Genomic DNA, 23,659 nt, shown 5'->3' on the forward strand with positions numbered 1-23,659 from the left:
TAAGTTCTTGCCAGTGAAAACAAAAATGGAAATGCACAAATGAGCATTCCCACTAATCGTGAATGATATAGGAATCTTAAAATATGTCAAAAGTAATCTGTAAAGTTCTTGACTTGAGACTTGACTTCAGTTTAATTTTTTGTGGTCTGGTTGTCACTATTTTACCCTTGAAGAGTGACGGAGAGGGAATGTTTTTGCTTGAGTGGAAATAAAGACATTTCTTATAATACTGTTTTCTTTAATTATTTTAATTGAATTTCAATAAACAAATTCTATTCTTGGTCATACTTTTTGAACAGGTTAATAAATGCATCAATAAAATTATTTGACAAGCAGACCTACTAATACTTTTTCTTTTTATAACAACCTGATGCTGGGGGTTAGACTGACTTTCCTTGGGAACGGATAAGGTGACTTGCCAGGGGACTTGACTTAAAGGTGCAATATGCAAGATTTCAGTTTGAAAAAAGAAACATTTACTAATGTGATAATGTGTCAATGAAAGTTGCAAACTGTGTTTTTGTTGTACTTTTCTGTACATCTATTCCATGTCTGAGAGATGGACCCCTCCTCTGTGGCTCTTCCTGAGTTTTGATATTTTTTCGCCTTGTTAGAGTGTTTTTTTTGTTTTTGTTTTTTTTAATGGCAAGTTTTTCCTCACTCAAATCGAGGGTCTAAGGTCGGAGGATATCATTCACCGTACAAATTGTAAAGCCTGCTGAGTCAATGTGATTGTGATTTTGGCATATATAATTGAAACTGATTTGAGCTGAAGTGATAAAAGTGTTGACCTTCTGTCAAAAATGGCTCGTTGATTAATTTATGTACAGGCAAAGGTGAAGTTCGCCCAGGGCATCATGCAAGCTAGAACCGCCACTGTCCATGGTCTATTGTTGTTTTCTCTTCTGTTTCTGGCGCATTCCTGATGTGAAACATGATGCTTTAGATAAAAATCACAGCCAGGCCTGCGGCATGTGGGAATTGGGTCGACAGGAGATTGTTCGTAAAAAAAAAGACAACCTATGTTGACCCGCAGATTTTGGTGGAAAAGTGGTAAGATTCTTACATATTGCACCTTTAACTGGGGGACTGGAGTTGACTTGAAGAAAAATGGGACTCGCTTCAGATTTGGACAAATCGACTTGAGTTTTTAAGTGGTTTTCAAGTGAATTAGTGACTGATTACTTGTACTTTACATGTTTCATAATCTATGAGTAAGAAACATGTGGGTCTTTTAGGCGGGCAATACATCTGAAAGTATTTGATCACTGAAAAAGTTGAAATGGTGTTGCCATGACAACGCTTCATGCAAATGATCGAGGCTGCCCGGGGACTGCAGAAATGAGGAACCGAAAAGAGAAGCACATCATCTGGGGTACAAAATCACGTAAGATTGGAAGACGGATTGTGTGTAACAAGCATGAGGCTTGTCTCTTCATGTAAACGGCCCTCGTTCCTCTTTCTCCACGCATGGATCTGAACACCGGTCTCGAACCTTTCTTCTTGTGAAGTCGGTAAGTCCGAACTTTTTTCTTCTTCTTTGATAAACTTGCTAACAGCGCGTCAATGGCGGAAGAGGCAGGCGGTGTCGCATTTATTTATCTACGTCGTTTCATTTTCTGTTGTTGCTCAAGTTTAATATCCTCCGCAGTGTATGTATGTGTGTGTGTGTCTCTCTGTGTGTGTGTACAGTTACAGTTTGGTTTTCCTCTCCCCGCCACACATTCACATTTGACTTGACGACGGGAAAACCCGAGCTAATGTTTACAACCTGTAGTTTTGTGTCGCAGCAGCCGAACAGGTGGGAAATTCATTCAACGTTTAACTTCTCGCAGACCATCAGAGTCAGTCACAGCCTGAGGCGGTAACATGGAGTCTTTCAGGGGCAGATTTCAGCAGCACAAAGTTTCAATTTAGTGTCTCCCCCCCACCTCTTTTTTTTTCAGAGGTGATACATACGAAGATGGAGGAGGGGAGAATGAGTATTGGTGCTCTGAGTGAAGATGTCCTGAACAAGCTGTCTAAGATGTTGGACAACTCCGCATGCGGGTGGAGGCAGCTGGCCAATGCGGTGTCCGAACAACCGAAATTCCGCTGCAGGTGAGACCCTGAATGCATCACGCTAAGAGGCTAGCAGCATCCATAACAGTATTCAGGTGATTTTACACCTTTTTAATGACTTAAATGGCTAATTTGAGCACTAGCACTTCATCCTTTATCACAAGGATTTTCTGTGTTATATGACATGATAGATAAGGGTTGTACATTGCTGCAAGCAGGGCCGTAGCCAGGATTTTAGAAATACCGTGGTCATGCCCCCGCCACAACCGGTCCATTGAGGACATTTTGAAGACTACAGTATAAATCCATGCATTTCTCTACACTTCTACAGGACCAGCAGTCGCTTTGCAAATAATATCAGCCACAGCAAAAAGATTAAATTTGACTCAAATTTCAACGGAAGAAGAGGAACATAAGTAATAAATATGGCCAATTTTGATTTAAATGTATTAAACTTGCAAAAATAACTGAGTGACATGGGTAACACTTCATTATAACCATAATTAATAAAGTAATTTCACAGTTAAGAAACAATTAAATGGTTCATAAAATAATTATAAAGCAGGTGTAAAGGTTAAAAACATCAGTTGCAACTCTAATGGCCATCCAATAAATGAACTACACAGTATTTACCAAGCATTTACAGAGTATTGTGAACGTCGATTGCAAAAAAGGATTGCTAATTAATAGTTTATAAAGCATTTATTTGCATCCTAACAGTGAAATAACTATTAACTAAGGATTGATTAACTATGAATTTGACATTTCTTATGATATAGAATTGTTTATTTTAATGATCTGACCAAAATTAAGTTCAGATATCAAAGACCCAGAAAAAATACTGACGGCCTGACCACAGTGTCCTCAGTGGTATCTACGGCCCTGCCTGCAAGTGTCCCTGACTGTCAGAACACCTACCATTTTACTCTCTTTTTATACATAGTGAGAGGGAGCTGACCAGGTGCTCACTCCAGGTGCTTAGCATTGAAGGCAGCCCAGGACGCGCCCTCCTGGCTTGGCTAGCTGATCGTTCCTGCTCCCTGGACTTCCTGCTTCACTGCCTGAGGAAGATGGACCACAAGGAAGCTGTGCAGTACCTCACCACCACAGGTAAAGCAGAAGTGACATATGCAAATATATAGAAATGTTTTTCAGGAACTACCCCTTTCATGAAAAATAAAAATTTCCACCTGAGATAAACTTGTGTTGGTAAAAGTATCAGTTCATTATACAGGTTCACAAATATGATAAAAGGTGGCGTTAAATTATTTGAGTTTTCCCACAAATCCACAGTATTTACTTTAAACTATTGTGTAGTATTAATAAATTATGGGATTTTCCAATAAGCAATTAATAAATAGCCAGGGGTACAACGAGTAGCCAAACACTGTAAACAATTAAGAATACTGTTAAAAGTAAAAGTATTCATGACTACTTGAGACAGAGTTCAGAAGTACTGACTGAAAAAGTGACTTTAGTAGTGGGTGCCCAGTTTTGTTTTGCAACTCTAGTATTGTAAAATGATAAATGAATGTACTTTGAGTAATTTAAGAAACAAAACGCTTGTCAATTCACCTGCAAATATTAGAAATTTCAATCATCATCCTGCTCAGTGGTGTGGAGGTGTGGCTTTGGTGTGATATCAGAGCTCACGCTGACACTGGGCCAGCTTACCACCTGCATCTTTACAGAATGCGCATAAGTGCATAAAGTAATACATACAAGTAGTACAATGACGGTGTCAAGATTTAATGGAGTAAAAGTAATGATTTTTGCCTTCAAACATCTACTCAAGTAAGAGTGTAAGTGTACCACATTAAAACTACTCTCAGAAGTTTAAGATACTCGATAAAGTTACTCAAGCACCAGTAACAGAGTAAATGTAGGTCATTTCTACTCACCTCTGTAAATAGCTGCTAATTTCCTTCCTGCTTAACTTCTGCCGATTATGCCAGCCTACCTTCTGACTAGCTTTCTGACTTGCTTCTGCTAAACATGCCTGCTTAACTTCAAACTAATATTACTTGTCACTTTTAGCCTAATGACCGGGACATTTGCAGACCTTTAAAAAGAAGTGTAACACTTGTTTTTAACATAATGGTATGCTAAGCAACTATGGGATCGTTAGGTGTTACTCGAGATTCGAGCTCCTGATCTAAGCGTGCTTTCCTAAAGTTGTGAGTTGTTGCTTTAAGTTTTCTGTAGCGCATGTTCATAATCTCACATTAAACAACATTTGTGTTTGAAAGCATTAAAAGTCACATATTATGCACATTTCCAGGTTAATATTTATACTTTGGAGGGGTGTTAAAAATGTTTAATGTCCACTCTGTCCATTGCTGTACCCCTATTTACCATGTTCTGATCAGAGTTTAAATGTATATTTAATCAAGGACTGTGGACATTTTGGTGCTCTGGGTCTCCATTTGTGCATACACCTTTTTTCAATATGGACATTTGACGTGTGTGTGTGTGTGTGTGTGTATGTGTGTGCGTGTGTGTGATAGTGGCAGAGCTGATCCAGATCACCGTGCAGCCACAGTCCCAGCAGGCCACAGCGGGCAGCAGGGTGGTGTTGACCTGCAGAGCCTCTGGTCCCCCTGGACTCTGCTACCAGTGGTTCAGAGGCAAAGAGGAGGTCAGTCCAACATTGTATGTTTATGTGACTATAGAAGAAAAAAAGGATTTGTTACTTTTTATACTGATGGACACAAATCAGTTTCTTTTTCGATAGTTATTGTCGAATATTATTTCTAAGTTTTGTTTTGTTTTGTTTTGTTATGTCTTTTAGATTTTGGATGCGACTGGGAGCACACCAGAGCTGGTCCTGTGTCCTTTAGCCCCGATCCACCAAGGTCACTATATCTGTAGGGTGAATCATGGAGAAAACTGCATCTTCTCTCAATGGGTTCATGTTCGCTTCGTCCACTCTGCAGGTTCATCCTCTCTTCTTACTTCTCTTTGCTGAATTTGTTTTATTTCATCTCCTGGCGTGTGATTTAATGTCATTTAAAATTATTTCATATCAGGCAGCAGCAGCAGTCTGTTTCCAGGCTCAGTGAGTGGGCTGCTCATTACCCATCAGCCTCAGTCTCAAGCAGTGTCTGAGGGAGACACTTTGCTCCTGGAGTGCAATGCGGAGGCAAACCCCCCTGCACAGTACGAGTGGTACCACAACATGGTGCCCATGAAACAACACAAGACGCGTTCACTCAAGGTAAGTATACTGTTTTATCGGCTTTTAATTATTTGTTTTATTCTATTTTTATCTACATAGAGAGAAGCCATGCAAAATTTCCAGAGTACACTGAGAAGAAATTGATGATCTAAATCAGAATGATGTAGTAGATCCATAGCGTAGGTCCAAAACCACAACTGGGTTTCATCAAAAGAAGAGTTTAATAAAGCTTATATTAAAATGCTCCAACCATTACATTTAATATCTCACTTTTTAAGCAAAATACAGTTGACCTAGTTCTAAAACTATTTGGTCTGTGTATGTGTTTGCTCTGTGTAGCTGATGTTGTGTATTCTTATGTTCCCTGTAGATCCCATGTGTGACCACAGCACACAGAGGACAGTTCAGATGCAAGGTGTTCAATTTGTATCACGAGGCGTGGACAGACACAGCAAAAGTCACCATCGGTGAGACCTAGTAACACTTATTTCTTTATATCTAGAATTCTAAATTCTAAATGAGTATGGGTAAATAGGTCCCAAGTTTTAATGTTTATGATAATCAGTGTTGGGCAAGTTACTTTCAAAATGCAATGGGTTCTAAAAAGAAAAAGCAGTAAACACTTCCCTTCGGTCAGTAACGGGGATTTCAACATGTTACATGATATAACTGTAGTAATTTATTACCGGAAATATTGTTAGTAATGTGTTGTATTACTCCATTACAGTAATATATTACTGTAACATGTTACTTCTGTAACACGTTATCCCCCAACACTAATAATCATATTATTATTACATTGGAGAGATTTGTACTCACAGACAGTTCATCATTTAGTCTGACATTACATATTTATAGCTCAAGGTCACATTAAACTGCAGTTCTGTACTGTGAATAACTTCCTGTTTTACACTTTCATGCAGGTCCCAGTTCCATCACTGAAGCCTCGTGGGTAGAAGTTGATCGTGGCCGAGGTATTTTTTACATTTTGATTGAATATTCACGAAGGAATAGAGGAACTACGGTAGAATGTCCTTTGATGGATCATTGCATCACTTTAATTTCTCTTTTTTTATGTGCATCAGTGAAAAAATAAAAATTATCATGTAGGCTTATTTTGTGTGTTTCAGAGCAACTAATTTGACTGCTAGTATTGATAGGCTGTCCATGTATTGAAATCTTCAAACTGTGGACCCATTAATAGAAAGCAGTGTTGACGGTGTGTGTTGTTACCAAGCACCGTAGAAATGAAAATGAGATATTAAACAAACAAACAGTCTGAGCTTGGGATTTTTTACTGTAATTAAATCTTTTAATACTTGTGTTGACAGACTCACAGGAAGTACACAGGTCAACCTACGGACCAGGAGTAAATCCGCTACAACAGATGGCCAATCCGCCCCCATCAGACAAGAATTTCCATGGTGTCTTTTGGCCAAACAAATATTGTGGTTATGATTAACAAAAGACAATAAACACTGTAACTTTAGATCAGTTGTTCTTTCCTAATGCCCTGCCTTTCCCCCCACAGCAACAGACAAAGTAGCTCTCCTGATCGGCAACATGAACTACCGCTACCACACTCAGCTGAGTGCGCCCATCGCTGACGTCCACGAGTTGACCAACCTACTCAGACAGATGGACTTCAAGGTGGTTTCACTACTCGATCTCAACTGGCAGGAGATGCACAGCGCTGTTACAGAGTTCCTCTTGCTGCTTGACAAAGGAGTCTATGGTCTGTCTCTTGTCCATCTGGACATTACGTCCAATATGTCCATGTTGTTTCATATCTGTACCTGTAGTTTTGAAGATTGTGACACAAACTACACACTGATCTACTTCTACATTATCATGACATTTAAGGTCCAGTGTGTAGGATTTAGGAGGAATGACGTACAGAAATGGAATATAATATGCACAATTATGTTTTATATAAGTGTATAATCACCTGAAACTAAGAATCATTGTGTTTTCATTACCTTGGATAAGACTTTTATATCTACAGAGTAATATATCTATAGTCCTCTAGCATGGAGTCTGCCATGTTGCAACGACATGTTTGTACAGTAACACACATTGGATAAACACTGGCGCTAGAGAAAGCCCTTTGCTACACCGTTAGATGCCCATTAATCCTACACACTGAGTGTAAATGAGTGTAACAGCTTCTCTACAAAAAGCTTTGTTATCAAATAAAATATCTGTAAAACCAACTACATGTTTATTTAAAACAGACAAGAAGCTAGCAGAAAGAAGCTACAAAGAATAGGAATCTAAATTGAGCAGCCGTGGCAACTTTTAGGCACTTGACAGTGTTCTACAAGGTTTTTGATGATACATTCGATTTGATAACAGTCCTTTGTCTTTCCTTCCACAGGCCTGCTGTACTTTGCTGGTCATGGTTATGAGAATTATGGCAACAGCTTCATGGTTCCCATCGATGCACCGTTCTCCTACACATCAGAGCACTGTTTGTGTGTACAGAATATACTGACCAGGATGCAGGAAAAAAAGACCGGACTTAATGTATTTCTGCTGGACATGTGTCGCAAAAGGTCTGAATGTTTGTTTTCATTTGATGGATTGATTTGACCAGTTTTATGTAATGTTAAATTTAGATAATCTGCTATACATATGATTTTTTCAGAAACCCACATGATGACATCATTGTACAACCAGGATTGATCAAAGTTACAGCAAATATAGTGTTTGGATACGCCACGTAAGTCTCTGACTAAGTTGGTGTCTCCTGCTCTGCTTTTAAGTTTTGAATGAATCCAGTGCTGTAGACGACAGGCTAAATGTACATGTCTAAATTAATCTCCCTGCTCTAGGCGATAAGGTGTCACTCACATGTGGCTTGTTTTGTTTAGATGCGTTGATGCAGAAGCATACGAAGTGAAAAGGGAGGAAGTGTCAAATGGCATTTTCATAAGCTTCCTCAAACGGCGTGTGTGTGAAGATGAGAAGGTCACAGTCATGCTTGACAGAGTGGCCGAAGGTATGTAGACATGTGACACGTGCACATGTGAAATCTGAAATCTGAGGCCTACAATAGATTTGCTTATACAATAAGCTATCTATGTTGGCAGACATTTTAATGTTTGAGATGATCCTATGTTACCAAAGCACCTCCTGTGTGTGAATTTCCCCCCACCTATATGATGCGTGTGTGCTTCCTTGATTGAATTCAGATTATTAAATGTTTGCCTGTTAACTGATATTACTGTTTATGTTTGGGATGATATAGAATGGAGAAAAAGTGCACTGCACATAGATGTGCAATTCTGTAACAATGCTAATAAAAGGCATACCGTGTGTTTCTCTTACCAGACATGGGTCGCTGTGCGATCACAAGAGGGAGGCAGGCTCTGGAGCTGCGCAGCAATCTGTCTGAAAGACGCTCCCTCACTGACGCCATACAGACTTCTGACTGCTGCTCCGAGTCCTATTCGGCCAGAAACCTGCAGTGGGCTGTTGCTCACGGTACTGTTTTCACAAGCATAAGCTGAAAGGGACAGTTCACCCCAAAATATTATTAACAAGATTCATCCATCTAGATTGTTTGGGTGTGAGTTTTGGCTGATGTCTGCCTTATCTTGGATATAACTCAACTGGCACTCGGCTTGTGATGCTTGAAGTGCCAAAAACGAAAACATGTTAAACAGAGCAACTATGTCTCTCTCAAGAGATCATGACCCGGTTACTCAAGAAAATCCACAGACCTTGTTGTGAGCAGTTTCATCTTCTTTGAACTGTCCCCCTAGATTACTGACTTCAATGTTGGCATGAAATCAAATCATTTTTGTCTCAACGTGAACTTAATACTTAACACAATTGTCTCTCCCCACAGTTCTACCACAGAGTCTTTGCCTGCAGTTTGAATGTGGTGTGAAGGTTCAGCTGGGGTTTGCGGCCGAGTTCTCCAACGTCATGGTCATATATACTCGCATACTTGAGAAGCCCAAAGAAATTGTCTCCTGTTGTGCTCAGCTTACTGACTTCCCTGAGGTTTGTTAGCTGATATTACATATGACAATTTAAAATTTTAAAGACACAGAGATTTTTTGTTCCTGCCCTTATGTTCCGGATCCGTCAGTGTCCCTATAAGCAGGAATGTATTTGAAATCACGGATACTTGTACACTGTATTTCTATGCTATTTTGCCAGGATGTGGACATTGATTTGAAGAAGACTAACCAGGAGACTCTGCTTGAAGCGGGCAGTTTATTATTGATCAAGGAAAATCTTCCTTCACCCGAGGTTCCTAGTCTCTACACACGCATCCGGAGCCTGCAGAGACTCAAGGTCAGATTCATATTCATTGTTTTCATAATTATTTCTCTTACTTCTATCCCACAAAAAACCTCATAAATGTATGTCCCCTCTTGAGACAAACAAGTAGTACTTGGCACAGTCAAGAATAAGCCAATTTAAATATTTTCTCAGCATTTACCTTGAAAAGATGTCAGTAAATCCTGCTAAGAGAAATCTGGACTCACAGTTTTGAAACCTTTATTTTTTCTCTATCGCTAAAAAAGCATTTTGCTCTTCACTGTCTTTTCAGACGGAGCTCACATTCACCACCTGCCTTCATTACACCTATTCCAACATGGATGAAGAAGTGCAGGAAAGGCAAACAGTGACAGTTGGTAAACCGCTGGTCTCCAAACTCAATCTGCATGAACCACGAGTGCCGCGCGCCTGCTCTGGCTCCTCATCCTTCAGCCTTGACTCCTTCACCGTTACCGAGGGATCTTCCTTTGCCTCTGCTGGTTCAACCTCAAGTGCTTGGTCATACTATGCACAAACTGCCAGAGAATCTTCCAGCCCTGATTCTCCAACTACATCCAGAAGTGCCAATATACCAGAGGAGACTGACAGTCCTGAATTATTTGATGCCCCTAAATCCCTTTTTGCGAGCAAGAGCTTGCCCCACAGCCAAGTAAATGACACAAACTACAAATTTAGTGACATGTACAATTTTCATTCTTACTAAGCATCCTGAAACCTCAGATTTGATCAATGCACGCTGATAAATCAGAAGTACACATAATGAAAAGATGGGGATAAGCATCTAAAATGATCATTTCAGAAAGTCTGGTTGAGATATGTAGTCCATTTAACTGTTATCGTCATCTTCACTATGCATTCAATGTTTGTAAAGTTTTATTACATTTTTATAAGAATTTGATACTAAATAATGCATTGAAACAGCAATTACACTGCGGATCAAGTTTGATGTGTGTTCTGAGTGAAGAAGGAAGAAATAAAGCAACCTTCTAAGGTGACTTACTTAACTGTTGTCTGGAACTTTTATTACTTGTCATGCATGTTTGTACAGTGTGTTGCCATCACTGCATTTGCATGTTTCTTGTTTATTCATATTTTGACTCTGAATGTGTATTTTCAATATATCTATAGTGTTTGATCACATTGACTAAATCTGTACATAATGACACCCGTCAAAGCACTTAAAACCACTTCTGTGGTAGTTCACGCTACACGAGGTGTCTCTTGGAGCACATTTTGTCATAGTGACACAGGTAGGACTAAAACTATCAAACAATTAAATCCATAAAGTACACTGCGAACATACTGTATACTGTATATTGTGCTGGGATCTCTTTGGAAGAAAATTAGGCTACTGTGTAAAAAAGCTCCTGTCACCCAGTGTATCGTTTGGCTTCTTCCCTGAGGGAGAAGACAGCCAAAACTTTTAGTGTAGTTGTAGTGGAACACTAGAAATCTGTTTTGGTATTTTTTTCTCATTAAACTGCTGTTGATGAGAGGAGCTGCTGTGGCAGATCAGTGTTTACAAGTGATAGCAGCTCTCCTGTGCTCGTCTCTGCACTGTAACTGTACTGCGCATGCGCCTTCACGTCAAGCGGTTTGCCGCGGCCTCCATTTTGCATTAGTTTAGCTTTCGAGCTGCATCCATCGGTGGTGCAGCACTGATAAATAAAGTGCATACAAGGACTACTTCAAGCTGAAGATACATTATTACGGATTATACGATGGCTGACCCATCAGCAGACGTGGAGTTCCTGGAGGGCGCAGAGGTCCGCAAACTGTCGGAGCTGAGAGTTATCGATCTGAAGGCCGAGCTGAAGAAACGAAACCTGGACACCACGGGCGTCAAGAGCGTGCTGTCGGAGCGTCTGAAAAAGGTCCGAGACTACTTACATGTTGCACAGTATAGACGCTGCATATTATTAATACAATTACTACAGACGCCTGCGATTTGCGGCTTCACGGAGGCTCCCTGTCAAACAAGATAAACTTGATGCTAATGCTAGCTCACGAGGCCCTGCTAGCGCTAACTGTTAGCCAACGTTTGCACCAAACATCTAGCTAACATTAGCGTTAAGTTATTATATTTGAATGGCGTTTTACATGAAACTGCTGAATTGGACGGTGTGTGTGTGTGTGTATTGATTGTCGTTGGTGGTTTTGATTAAATCTCCATTAGGCAATCGAGGAAGAAGGCGGAAATCCTGATGAGATTATTCTCACTCCGGAGTCGGCCCCAAAGAAAGCTACAGCCAAACGGACTGCCAAAGGTAAAGTATGTGTGAGATGGACATCATGTAACCTTCGCTGTACAGTCTGCTGCTGAGACCTCCTGGCACTGAGTGTCTTGGGTTAATACATCTCAGACACTCATTGACTTAGGTGCACTGTGTAGGTTTAGATAAGACCATTTTTATCAGCAGAGAAATATCTATAATTGACTGACTTTAAAAAAATAAAAAAGCCTAAACCAAACATTCTTTTGTTTTCATGTCTGAATAATCAAACTGTCCTTTAAAGAACAACACCATTTCATACTGTTTTACTTTGTTTATATATGGCGACCCTCCACCTTTCTAGCTTCAAGCAGTGATCTTGGGACTTTATTTTCCTCCGAGGACAGCTGGTTTATTCAGTTAGGGAAATGATAAATATTTCGAGTATGTAGTGTTACCTAATATATTAAGTATTAATGTTCTGGGTTTAAAGTTCTTCTCCAATACTACACAGTGCCTTTCATGTTTATTAGTTGCAAATATACAATACATGGGTTGTGCACCGAGTTGGCATTTTGTTAGATAAATCCTCATTAAGGATTTTCAGTTTTTGCTAAAGCAGTATTGACAAGAATTAAACTTTATTGTATTGTTTTATCTGTAGACACAAGGCAAGAGAATGACGAACCAGAGGACACTGCTATCGAGGAGGATTCTCGTGATGGCCATGTGAGTTTGCTGAACACTTTTCACATTGCTCTAACATGATGTGACTACACAGTTGTTCGACACTGGATATTGACGTTGACAAATGTCCCGTCTTATTCAGGACGAGCTTCAGGATGAGCACGAGAGCATGCAGGAAATGGACATCCTCGACATGAACGTTCTGGATGAGACGGAGAATGATAATGGAATACCAGCCGAAGATGATGAGGAGGGTGACATGGAGCATTATCACTCTGACGATGATGCAGCATTGAATGAAGAACATGATGACAGAGCCCTGGAGTCAGATGAAGATGAAGCAAGAGGTCCAGAGGTGAGAAACTAGACTATTAACTGTCAACTGATGTCTATCCTTTATTTGTCTTAATTGAATGTAGTAATGTTTTTGCGTTCGTTACTCTTTTAGCAGACGAAGGATTCCGAGATGTTAGATATTAACTGTCAACTGATGTCTATCCTTTATTTGTCTTAATTGAATGTAGTAATGTTTTTGCGTTCGTTACTCTTTTAGCAGACGAAGGATTCCGAGATGTTAGATAAGGATGAATACATGACATGCTCATCTATCAATATGGTATGTTCCCTATCAAATATTGGAGTTGCAATAAAACAAAATGTTACAACGGATCACGTTCATTGAGACTTCACCCTTTTCTTTTTGACTCAGGATCCAGATGCGGGCGACGTGAAAGAAGAAACAGGTACTGGTGAAAAATGGTTTATAAAAAGATGGAAGCATCTTTTTACAGTGTTGAGCTTGGAATACAAACACTTTGGGTTAGTTTCAACAAAGAAGAGAGACTGGAAGCCCAAAGGGAATTGCTGGCTTTTTGGACAAATTTGGTTAACCACAATTTATAATATCATTGGTAAATATTGTTTAAGTTGCCAGTTGTGTTCTTGTAGTAGTAAAACAGCAGTGGTTAACAATTTGATGCACACTGTCAGCAATTAAATTACAAAGGTGAGGGAGGTGTTGCAGGTGATTGCAGTGTTTCCAGGTTGCCACATGAAGATCAAGACAAAGAAGATCCATCAAGACTCATCAACTGTTACGGCTTTTTTAAGACACTGACTCAGAAATCAGCTGGATATGAAATTGCTGGACTTGAGCTGAAGTTCTGGTTATCACGAATGGACACTTGGAAAGTTCTAAGGCTGAAAGAAGATGGGACAGCAGTGAGAATCTACTGCTGCACTGCTGATCTTGTGGCTCTCTTCAGCACTGAACTCTTTGTCTGCTTTGGATCAGGTGAACAGAGTGAAGTGGTTCAGCTTGTGAAATGAGCCAAAGTGTTAGTCGCACTAGTTGTTTGGTTGTCCTCCAGCCTTTGGGTTCTTTTCCAGTCTCTTATTAGGGTCTACTTCACCGTTTTAATACATAGTTCTAAGAGCACAGGCCAGTGGTCATGACGTTCCTAATCCAGGCCTTGCCAGTTCCTCGTTAACCATTGCTGTGTTTCAGAAGTGATTAAACTCTGTGCCATTCTATTCCTGTTAAATCCGTAGAAAATGACAAAGTAGCCGGGTCTTGTTTATCTGAGCCGCTTAACGAAGATCACCACCAGAGCCACGAGACGAGCCCTGAAGAAGAGCAAGCTGTCACCGCCGGAGGGGAAGAAAATGTGCCCGACACTGGTGCCAAGTCGGACAAGGCCGCTTCCGGAGATGTGGAGAGTGACCGGGATGTTGTGGAGACTGACACCAAAGAGGTTGGGGACACACAGAATGTCCCAGAAGAGACAATGGACGCTGAAAATGAAAGCTCTCAGGCTGTTAGTGTAAGCAAACAGGGCGCTGTGGGTGAAACTGTTGATTCAGAATTGGGTTCTAAGAAGGGTGAGGAGGATGAGAAGACAGAAGAAAACGCTGCCGCGGATTCAGCCTCGACAGTGAAAGAGTCCTCTTCTGTAGAGGGCGATGATCAGAAAAAAAGGTTTGTTGCTTTCTGTCTACTAGAAACCAAAATGGCTATCTCTGTTGCATTGGCTCCTTTGTGCTAGCAAAATTTGGATGCTCTTTTGGAGGTAAAATCGTTCTGTGCATTTGTCTGTTTTCATTTGTCATTCCTTACACCCACGTACCCCACTTACCAATACCAATTACCCATTAATCAGTATTGTATTGGGATTGCTATAGGGTATAGCTCCATGTATTCACTGTTAAATCACTGCACCTTGGTACATGATGGGCTGATCACTGTCAGTTATGTATTATAACGCCGAACACATAAATATATCCATCTTTGTGAGGAGAGATCCCAGGTATCCTCACTGCTGTACGTTTATGGCTTTTTTTGTCTTTGTCCCTAGCTCTGAGGAAAACGATGGCAAGACTGAGTCAAAAGATGAAAAGGGTGAGTGCAGTGTTTTTTCCATGTATTAATGCTTAAAATTAAATGGATGCATGCACATTAATTAATGTGTATTTTGTGTGTAGCTGCTGGAAGCGGTGCTGCAGCAAGCAGTAGCAGGAATCTGTGGGTCAGTGGTCTCTCCTCCACTACCAGAGCGACCGATCTGAAGACACTCTTCAGCAAGTATGGCAAGGTGAGGCTTTACACACCATTACCCACAATGCCTAGAAGATTCTTTTATATTAGATGTGAAAATAATATTTTTTTTCCTTTCTACCCCTATGTCTCCATTTCCTGCAGGTTGTCGGAGCTAAGGTGGTGACCAACGCTAAGAGCCCTGGGGCTCGTTGCTATGGCTTTGTCACCATGTCTTCCACAGATGAAGCCACCAATTGTATCAGCCACCTTCACAGGACGGAGCTGCATGGCAGGATGATCTCCGTGGAGCGGGTCAGTGTTGGATAAAGATTGGTCCTACATTGTAGTGTGTTCCCAGGTTTTTCAATTATCAAATAACCATCCAGATGAGACTACGTGGATCTGAATTAATCTTAGCATTTGTTGTATCTGTAAGAACCATTTCATGTTATTTAACTCCAAGCTAATTATAAGTTTTGCTAACCTGATGGATTGTGATTACACTTGACATTCAGTCCTAATTGGAAATGCATGCACAAAAGTGTCCAGAGGGATAAGGCAAGCCAGATGAGTTTAAGTCAACTTATGCTATTGTGAATAAACTTGTCCCTATTTATATATCATAGGCTAAAAATGAGCCTGCTGGGAAGAAGCCAGCTGACAAGAATGACGCCAAGAAGTCTGGTGACAGGCGACACTCCTCTGACTCTAAGTAAGACTCCCTACAAGCTACTGCATGCTCGAGTAAACTCTCTTACTAAAAATGGCCCCACCAGCTTGGTATTTTAGACTAGGATGCTTTTAAATATCGGGGGTGCATCCATTTTTAGCATGGCTTGCCCCAGTGGTAACCTTTAACCATAGTGGTTAGAGGCCAAGAGTGAGTAAGCTATCAATGACAGAAAAGTCAGCCAGTCATTGAATTGTTGTTTTAAAAAATGCTGATAGTCTTGTTAATATTTCAATAGATCTGATGGGAAGGACGAGAAGTCTGAGGGAGAAGGAAAAGATGGCAAAGGTGAGAAATGAGGGATAATTTCCAACTTGTGCGCTGTTGATTTAACACATTTTCTTATAATCTGAATATGAAATTGTATTTGTTTTGACAGGGCGAAATGAGAGGACCGTAGTCATGGACAAGTCCAAAGGAGAGCCTGTCATCAGTGTCAAAACCAAAAGCAAGGAACGAGTATGTTAACATTCAGCCTAAAAATCCCCCTAATACCCCAGTAAAGAGCACTTGTCATTCACATCTGCAGGCCAGATGTGATTTTGACCTTTCAGATACTCTTCCCTAACCTTGAATACATTTTATATTTTGTTTCTGGCCCTCAGAGCACAAAGAGTCGGGACCGCAAGTCACCCAGTAAGGAGAAGAAAGACATCCTGTCCTTTGACCAGATCAAGGAGCAGAGAGAGAGGGAGAGGCAGAGACAACGAGAGAGGGAGATCAGAGAGGTGGAGAGACGCAGATTCACGTAAGGATTGTGCAAGAAAGAACAGACTGAACCCACCATGAAGAAAAACAGATGAAATTTGAAGTTCGGGGATTGATTTTGGCCATCTTATTTCAGCGACCGGGACCGTGATCGTGACAACCGTCCGGACCGTGAGCGCGAGCGAATCCGTCTGTTCCGGGAGAAAGAGGAGAGGAAACACTTGATGCGGAAGAGACACTGGCTGGAGGTTAGATTTCTTATTTCTAACAAGGGATTTCTCTCTCAGTGCATTGTTATCAGTGTCTCTAACCACTTTTCCTAAAATGTTTTCTCTGGTGCAAATCTTGTGTGCCTGTGATATTAATTTACTGTTTCCAATTCAAGTAATAAATTAATCGAAATATAGTTTGTCAATAATTTTGCTTCCAAGTCTTCTAACAAATTTCATAATGTTACAACAATGAAACTGACTGTTACTGAATGGTTTGATTCCCAGGCTGAGAAGCAGCGCCTCGATGCAGACCGCATGGAGCGTCAGTTCCTGGAGCGGGAAAGGCTGCGTATTGAGTACGAGAGGAGGCGTGAGCAGGAGAGGATCCTCAGGGAGCGTGATGAGCTGCGGCGGCAGCAGGAGCAGTTACGATATGAACAGGAGCGGCGCTCTGTCAAGAGGCCGTATGACATGGATGGCAGGTAAATAAAAACAAACGCAATGTAGAGATTTTTGAAAAAAATTATGTTAAGTGGATTTATAGGTTGGCAGTGTTTCACTTCTGCTGTCTTTGTTCAGTATTAGAAGATGATTAGAAGATGAGGTTGAGTGTAAGTACTTGCGTATGTGCTGCATATGCAGAGAATGAACCTCATTCTGGTTGTTGTTACCTGATCCTGTTTTAGGAAAGATGACTGGCCTGATAAGCGCATAGCCATGGATGACCGTTACAGCCGTTCAGACTTTACCAGACAGGATCGTTATCAGGACATCGACCACAGGGACCGGGGTCGTTACCAAGAAGACATAATGGTGGACAGGCGTGACAACACTCGTGGCATCGGTGCAGACAGAGATGGTCAGGTAAATAAAAACTTGTGTTTAAATCTCTGCTTCTATGACTCTTGTTATCCAATCACAACTGTACTAAATCTTAAATCTCACTACAGTCTCTATGTATTTTTGGTATTGCAATTAAAACACCAATGTGTTTTACTGTTGGGAGGCAATTTGATTGCTTGATTCTAATGTTTGTATCAGGTGCATCTGGAACAGGGTGTGAGAGTCAAACTGTCTTGTGTCTCTCCTTGCAGCACTTCTCAGACAGGTCAGAAAGACATGGCAGAGATGGCAGAGACTCTTGGAGTGGAGGCTATGACAAACGCATTAACCCCAGGTTGGTGCCAGGCTGAGTTCGCACTGGCTTCAGCCCAAGTCGTTTGAAAGCCTAAACAGTCATGTGCTGGCAGTTTTTCTGATGGAGGGTGACTTGTATGGATGATTTTTGTTTGTCTTGTAGGGAAGGAGGACGAGACTGGGACTCCAGTCGGAAGATGGATGGAGACAGACCATGGCAAGGTACACATCTTGAAACTGTAGATGGTATCCTACTTTATGACAATATACTGTGGTGCTGTAAGTGCTGTAGTCTTGGTGTATGTGTCTGACTTTTTGTGTTTTTTGTTCTAGCTAGAGACGGTGCCATCCCAGGTCAGAGTCACATGACTCGTGGAGGAATAGCAGGGTGAGTATCGGCTGGATTTAAGCCTCATTCTTTTCTTTAAAGCCAGAACTAGATTCAACTGCAGCATTATTTGTTCTCTTCTGATCGTTGTGTCTCTGTGTTCCGTTTATTAGCAGCCGTGGTGGCTACATGAACACAGGAACATCTCAGTCCCTCTCCGGAGCTCTCAATAGACAGAACCAGCTGATGCAGGGCAGCGGATTGCAGGGTGGTGCTTTTGGTCGACGCTACTGATGCACGTCTGAAGACTATAGTGGGACCGTATAAGTAGGTCACCTCATCAAGTGTGACCTACTTGGTTTTGTACATGTTTTTAAATTCATAATTCTTTTTTGACAAGTTCCAGTTCATATTTGACGAATATCTTTTTATTTTTCTGGCCGCTTCCTATTTTTTTTTTTTTTCCTGTGTGTGATGTAGTGATCTCCCTTGTGTTTATCATTCAGCCACACCTTCCTTGTTTGCATAACAATACTGTCTGGTTGCAAGAAAATGTCTGCCCGTGGTGGACCTCACCAGTTTTCTCTCTGTACCTCAGTTTGTCTGAAGCATTTTGGAAGATTTTCATTCTCGTTAAATGAGCCCTTTCCACGTTATTATTTTTTATAAGCCGAGATGGTTGAAGTTGTGCTGCTGAAGAAAAGGCTTTTAAACCACATGTCATATTCTCATCTTCCATTCTTGGCAAAACATTAGTTTTTTTCTCCTTCTAATTAGTGCTTTTTTTTTTGTAAATAGTATTTGACTTTGTGTGATTGTTGGATCATGGTAATAAAAACCCCTCAAGCGTGTATGTGTTCATAATCTATTGATTAAAGTGTCCTGTATGCTGTTTGAACTTAAGTTTTCTGTAACTCAAATGTGTGTTTACGTTTTAGCATAAAAGTGATTTATTTTACTTTGATTTCTTGTTTAGTCTCCATGCTCCGTGCAGTTGCAGAGAGTATCAGCTACAGCTGTATCGTGGGGCTCAGTTGTAAAATTTACAGGGTGTTGTTGCCTCCCACAATAAAATATTTTTAATTTTTTAATGCAGCAGTGTTACTCAAAAGCTCACAAGGAGTCTTTTTAAATTTACACTTAACACAGAAACATTCAGGTTTCTGAGCCTTCATGATGACACATTAAATATATAACTTTCAATCATTTCATCAGAGCTCTCTTAACTCTTAACCTGATTAGGTTTCAGGTAGGACTGAAACGTCTTTACTACATTCCTGTGGCATGGAGCGAGTGCACACGTTGCCCTTTTGTCATTCACGTTTTTCCTGTTATCCTTGTTGCACTTGAGTTCGTCAGTACACTTAACTTTCTCATCAAACTCGGTATAAATCGTGAACTCAGTATTCTTCGCTCATGCATTCCATCTGGACCTTTTGATCCACTTTTTGGTGTTGTCATCAGTCATCAGTACCTGGACATTTTAGGTGGTACACCTGTCCGATTGATTCTGGCCTGTTTAAGCCCAGACTGTGTAGAAAACATAGCTCCTGTAAGATTTGGAAATGCTTTTGAAACAATAGTTCAGTATGGATATGATGCTACATCATAAAAAACTTCTGATCGCGGAAAGTCCCCGGTTACCAACCCTGAAGTAAGAATGTTTAGGAAGTGGATAGAGTGTACAGCATGATTACCAGAGGTGGGAGCAGTGATCAGATCGTGTCCTTCAAGTCAATAGCAATACCACTGTGAAGAGAAAGTCATGCCTTTAAATGTTTACATTAGTAAAATATACAAGACATACCATCAATATATTTAAGAAAACCAGAAGTAAAAGAATTAATGCGGAATAGCATTTCAAAGTAATATTTTCTTGGACAGTTATTGATACGAGAACATGTTCATCACTTAAATGTGCTGAAGCTGATAAAGATGGTTTAACTATATTTTCCTCCAGTACGAGTGAAATAATTAAGTAGCAGAAAATGGAAATAGTCGGAGTACAGGTTCCTCATAATTGTACTTAACTATAGTACTTGAGTAAATACACTTAGTTATATTCCATCACTGGTTGCTTGTCGATCCTCAGAGCTGACAAGTTTTTTCTAAATCGATAATATTAAATCATAATTTATTTGTTGTTAACATTTTTTAAACTAAATCTGAAAAGTAACGGAACAAAAATTGTTGAGCAAATGTTGTGAAGTAAAAACTACAATTTTAGTGGAGTGAAAGTTTGAGGTTGCAGGAAATTGAAATACTCAAGTACCTCAAAATTACAGAAAAGTAAAGTACTCAGTTACATTACCCCACTGCTAATGTCACATATAAAAGGGAAGATTTTTTTTTTTTTGTTCAAAAAGTCAGAACAATAGAATCACTGAGTAGAATCTCCACAATACTGGACACATTCAGCAGGTCGTCATCAAGTTACAATGCTTCTGATACCTTGTTTTATAACACATACAGTACAGAGGGTATCTGCTGTTCTGTGGCCATGAAACATCGTCAAATAGCACAAGTGTTAGACAATTTGACATTGAGTGATGAGGGAGAGATGTATTTGAAATGCCTTTTAGACCTCCAGTGAAGACTGATGAAACAAGGTGAGAAGCTGTCGGCCTGCAATAGTAAACCCAGTGGGAGGCCCGGGAGAACTGGTCCCAGTCCAACAGTATCATCTCCTGACAGTGACCTCACTAAGAGTCAGCGTTGCATTTATCATTCTGTCAGCAGAACAACACATCGTCCAACATATACACTGTTGATGTGCAACAGGAAATCTGTTCATCTTGACTGTGGGATCTCGACCTCTGCACTCATAAGTCATGACTAGCTGTCAGCTTTGTCTTCAATATGATCCATATGATTCCAGATATAGCTACTTCTTTGCTCATACTTCCTTAGTTCTTATCTATTAGTTTCCCCGAGTTCCTTTTTTCAACAAATGGAGTTCCCCTCTCTAAACAGATGCTTTTCTCCTCCCACACACTGCAGCTCATTTGTCATGAAGCGCTAATGATGACTCATAGTGTATGTTGATCACGGGGGGGGGGGGGGCTCAAAAACAGGCTTGGATTGTAATTTGAGTTTTATTGGAGTGAAGTTGTGGTTGTGTGAAGGTGTATCCGAGAAAAAGCGTCCAGAATCCCTTAAAAACTTGACTTTAAACTTAACTGCTGCGGTCAAACTTAAAGTTTTATTTTGGACATCACCGCGAGTCAGTGAGCTTTGAGGAAAAACTTGTTTATACTGATTTAAAAAAGTCTGAAGAGACGACATTGATTACGGTTAAAAGTCAAATGAGATGCAAAATGCTACATCTTTTCTGTGATTGGCATGATTTCCTTGTCGATGTTGGGTTCCTGGGTGCGTCTGTTCCTGGTTTCACGGCCAAGTATGTTGAATAAATACATTTTGCATATTTAAATGTATTTTATCATCTCTCAGTCGCACCAAAACAAACATTGAGCCAAGTGAATGTAGATTTTGAGTTGATTTTTTGGGGAAATGCAGGTGATCCCTTCGATCATATCACATACAGTATCGGGGTCTCGACATCACTGGCAGCTTCCCAAAAAGATTCTTGAAAACACCAAATTCACAAGGAGTTTCATTATTTCCTGTCAGTGATATAAATGAAGAAGGAGAACGCTTTCAAATTCCAAACTAATGGTGAGACTTAAAGACTTCTTTCCAAAAACTTCCCCAACCTTCCTCTGTGGTTTTCCTTTTGTCCACTAGAGGTTGGTATATAACCACAAATAAAGGAGATTAAACTGGTCTTATTCATTTACAGAATTTTTTTTTAGATGTTATTAAGCAGATTAATCAACAGTGAGTTCAACTGTAGAATGAGCAGATAAACAACATTTACATTGCCAACAACTGTGTGTGACAAGAACTGGTGCATTCAGTTGGAAACGACTGACAACAGGTCTGCAGCAGTGAGTGGAACTGACACGGGGAATGGGGCCCTCAAGGACATGACTGTCGGGGATGAAATCAGGACATGTTGCAGTGACCCCGTGGTTGGTTCATATCTTTTCTCTTCTTGGTCCGACAGACTGCTCCACCAACACCACCACCACAAATAGTCCACCAGATGTGGCACGAACAGCCTGAAACAACACGTCCACAGCCTCCGGGCAGAGGGGCACACAGGCTCCGAGCTCACCTGGATCCACACTCAAAGGAAAGAAAGATGTTTATGTCAGCATAGAAGGAATGAACACACACACACACACACACACACACACACACACCACTGATCCCCAGGGACTCCTCCATGCTGTGTAACATCATAACCCAAATTCCTGCCTTTGGAAAGTAACCGTGCTTATTTTTCTCTGATGTCCGTTCAACCGAATTGTCCTCCATGTCTTCTGCGCTTCTTGTGCCTTTCTTCCTCTCTGGGTTTACGTTGGGTAGTCTCTTGGGTTTATGACTTTTTGAGTGGCTGTCAATCATCAGATGGATTTGGCTACTCTGAGTCTTTTTCACAAACTGTGACGCATTTCGCCTCACTCTGGACTTTCTCTCTTCCTTTGTGATGGTGTGTAGAATTATAGCAGGTAATACGGTGACTACAGCAAGTGCCAGAGCTTCACCTGTGCCCTTGCATGTGAGATTCACATGATCTCACACCACCGGGTTTCGGTAAGGTCCTCATCGCCCTTCATCTCTTAATCAGTGGCAGTGAATTTCAACTTTAGACGCAGCAGCCAAGGGAGCTTAGGCACAGCTGAATGTGTGTTCTACAGTCGTGGGCACTGGCTCCTTTGTGTGTTGCTCAGCAAGGCACCAGACCTGAGACCACCACAGGTGGATCCACTGGGAGCTTCCTTGAGCAGCTGTCGGAAAACAAAGCTGAGACAACATCCCTATTATGTTTCCAGGGAACTGAAGCTCTGAGAAACAGCTTGACTTTCAGGGAGGAGAACGAAATCTGCAGGGCGTCATTGTTGTGGACCATAGATAGATGCAGAAAGAGAAGAAGACAGTGGAATCCCAAGAGTGGAGTGAGTCTAGCTGTGTGATATTCTTTTTCATTGTGTGTGTCCGGCCTGTTGCTGCGAACTAATGTCTGTGTTATAATATGACTTTTTGACATAGTGAATATTTTTGATTCACCTCTTATCAATTTGCGGTCTATATACTGTATTTACACTTTCACTACAAATATCATTCTGTTTTGTTGTTCATGTAGTCCTGATGGAAAATATAGAATATCTGAGGCCTGCGTTACGCACAATGCAACTCAACACTTTGGCAGGTGCAGTACCAGTACAGCATCAAGCTGCTAGATGAGGAGCAGGTTACCAGGGTCTGGCGTTAATGTTTAGATTTTTTAGCTCCAACTGACTCTGACTCAAGTGACATCACTTGAGAAAATGTATTCAACTTTATGCAGCTTCCTCTTCTGACAAAAAAAAAGGCTTCATACTACTTTTTTCAGTCGGTTAAAACCTTTATCTGGTGGAAGTCTGCAGCTAGAATGCTAATCCTTAATCTTTACTCAGACTTCATGTCAGACTGCTGGACAGTGGCATGATGGGACTGATGCAAAC

General features: G+C 40.7%; 2 protein-coding genes across 4 annotated transcripts; both read left to right on the top strand.

The window, feature by feature from the left end:
• Positions 1-1,289: 1,289 nt before the first annotated feature.
• malt2 (MALT paracaspase 2) lies at positions 1,290-10,539 on the top strand. 2 transcript variants are annotated; one of them, XM_030434598.1, is made up of 17 exons: positions 1,290-1,514; positions 1,947-2,100; positions 3,005-3,171; positions 4,569-4,699; positions 4,853-4,997; positions 5,091-5,278; positions 5,610-5,706; positions 6,163-6,213; positions 6,571-6,663; positions 6,771-6,974; positions 7,617-7,794; positions 7,887-7,961; positions 8,113-8,240; positions 8,573-8,725; positions 9,093-9,250; positions 9,410-9,547; positions 9,807-10,539. In XM_030434598.1, the coding sequence occupies exons 2-17, from the start codon at positions 1,964-1,966 to the stop codon at positions 10,236-10,238; spliced, it is 2,475 nt and encodes an 824-aa protein (XP_030290458.1). In that variant the 5' UTR covers positions 1,290-1,514; positions 1,947-1,963; the 3' UTR covers positions 10,239-10,539. The 2 variants fall into 2 exon arrangements, with proteins under 2 accessions (XP_030290458.1, XP_030290459.1); XM_030434599.1 differs by lacking the exon at positions 1,290-1,514 and adding an exon at positions 1,675-1,801.
• A 570-nt stretch (positions 10,540-11,109) lies between these two features.
• safb (scaffold attachment factor B) lies at positions 11,110-19,042 on the top strand. Of its 2 annotated transcripts, none has more exons than XM_030433332.1 (21): positions 11,110-11,409; positions 11,712-11,802; positions 12,413-12,477; positions 12,578-12,790; positions 12,992-13,051; positions 13,145-13,178; positions 13,987-14,413; positions 14,790-14,833; positions 14,917-15,026; positions 15,134-15,283; positions 15,598-15,683; positions 15,940-15,989; positions 16,081-16,160; positions 16,307-16,449; positions 16,546-16,657; positions 16,907-17,103; positions 17,308-17,485; positions 17,716-17,798; positions 17,922-17,980; positions 18,092-18,146; positions 18,260-19,042. In XM_030433332.1, the coding sequence occupies exons 1-21, from the start codon at positions 11,257-11,259 to the stop codon at positions 18,378-18,380; spliced, it is 2,511 nt and encodes an 836-aa protein (XP_030289192.1). In that variant the 5' UTR covers positions 11,110-11,256; the 3' UTR covers positions 18,381-19,042. The 2 variants fall into 2 exon arrangements, with proteins under 2 accessions (XP_030289192.1, XP_030289191.1); XM_030433331.1 differs by having other exon boundaries at positions 11,111-11,409; positions 12,989-13,051.
• The last annotated feature ends 4,617 nt before the right edge of the window (positions 19,043-23,659 follow it).

This window comes from Sparus aurata, chromosome 11 (genome assembly GCF_900880675.1).
Source record: "Sparus aurata chromosome 11, fSpaAur1.1, whole genome shotgun sequence".
In the NCBI taxonomy this organism is placed as follows: Eukaryota; Metazoa; Chordata; class Actinopteri; order Spariformes; family Sparidae; genus Sparus; species Sparus aurata.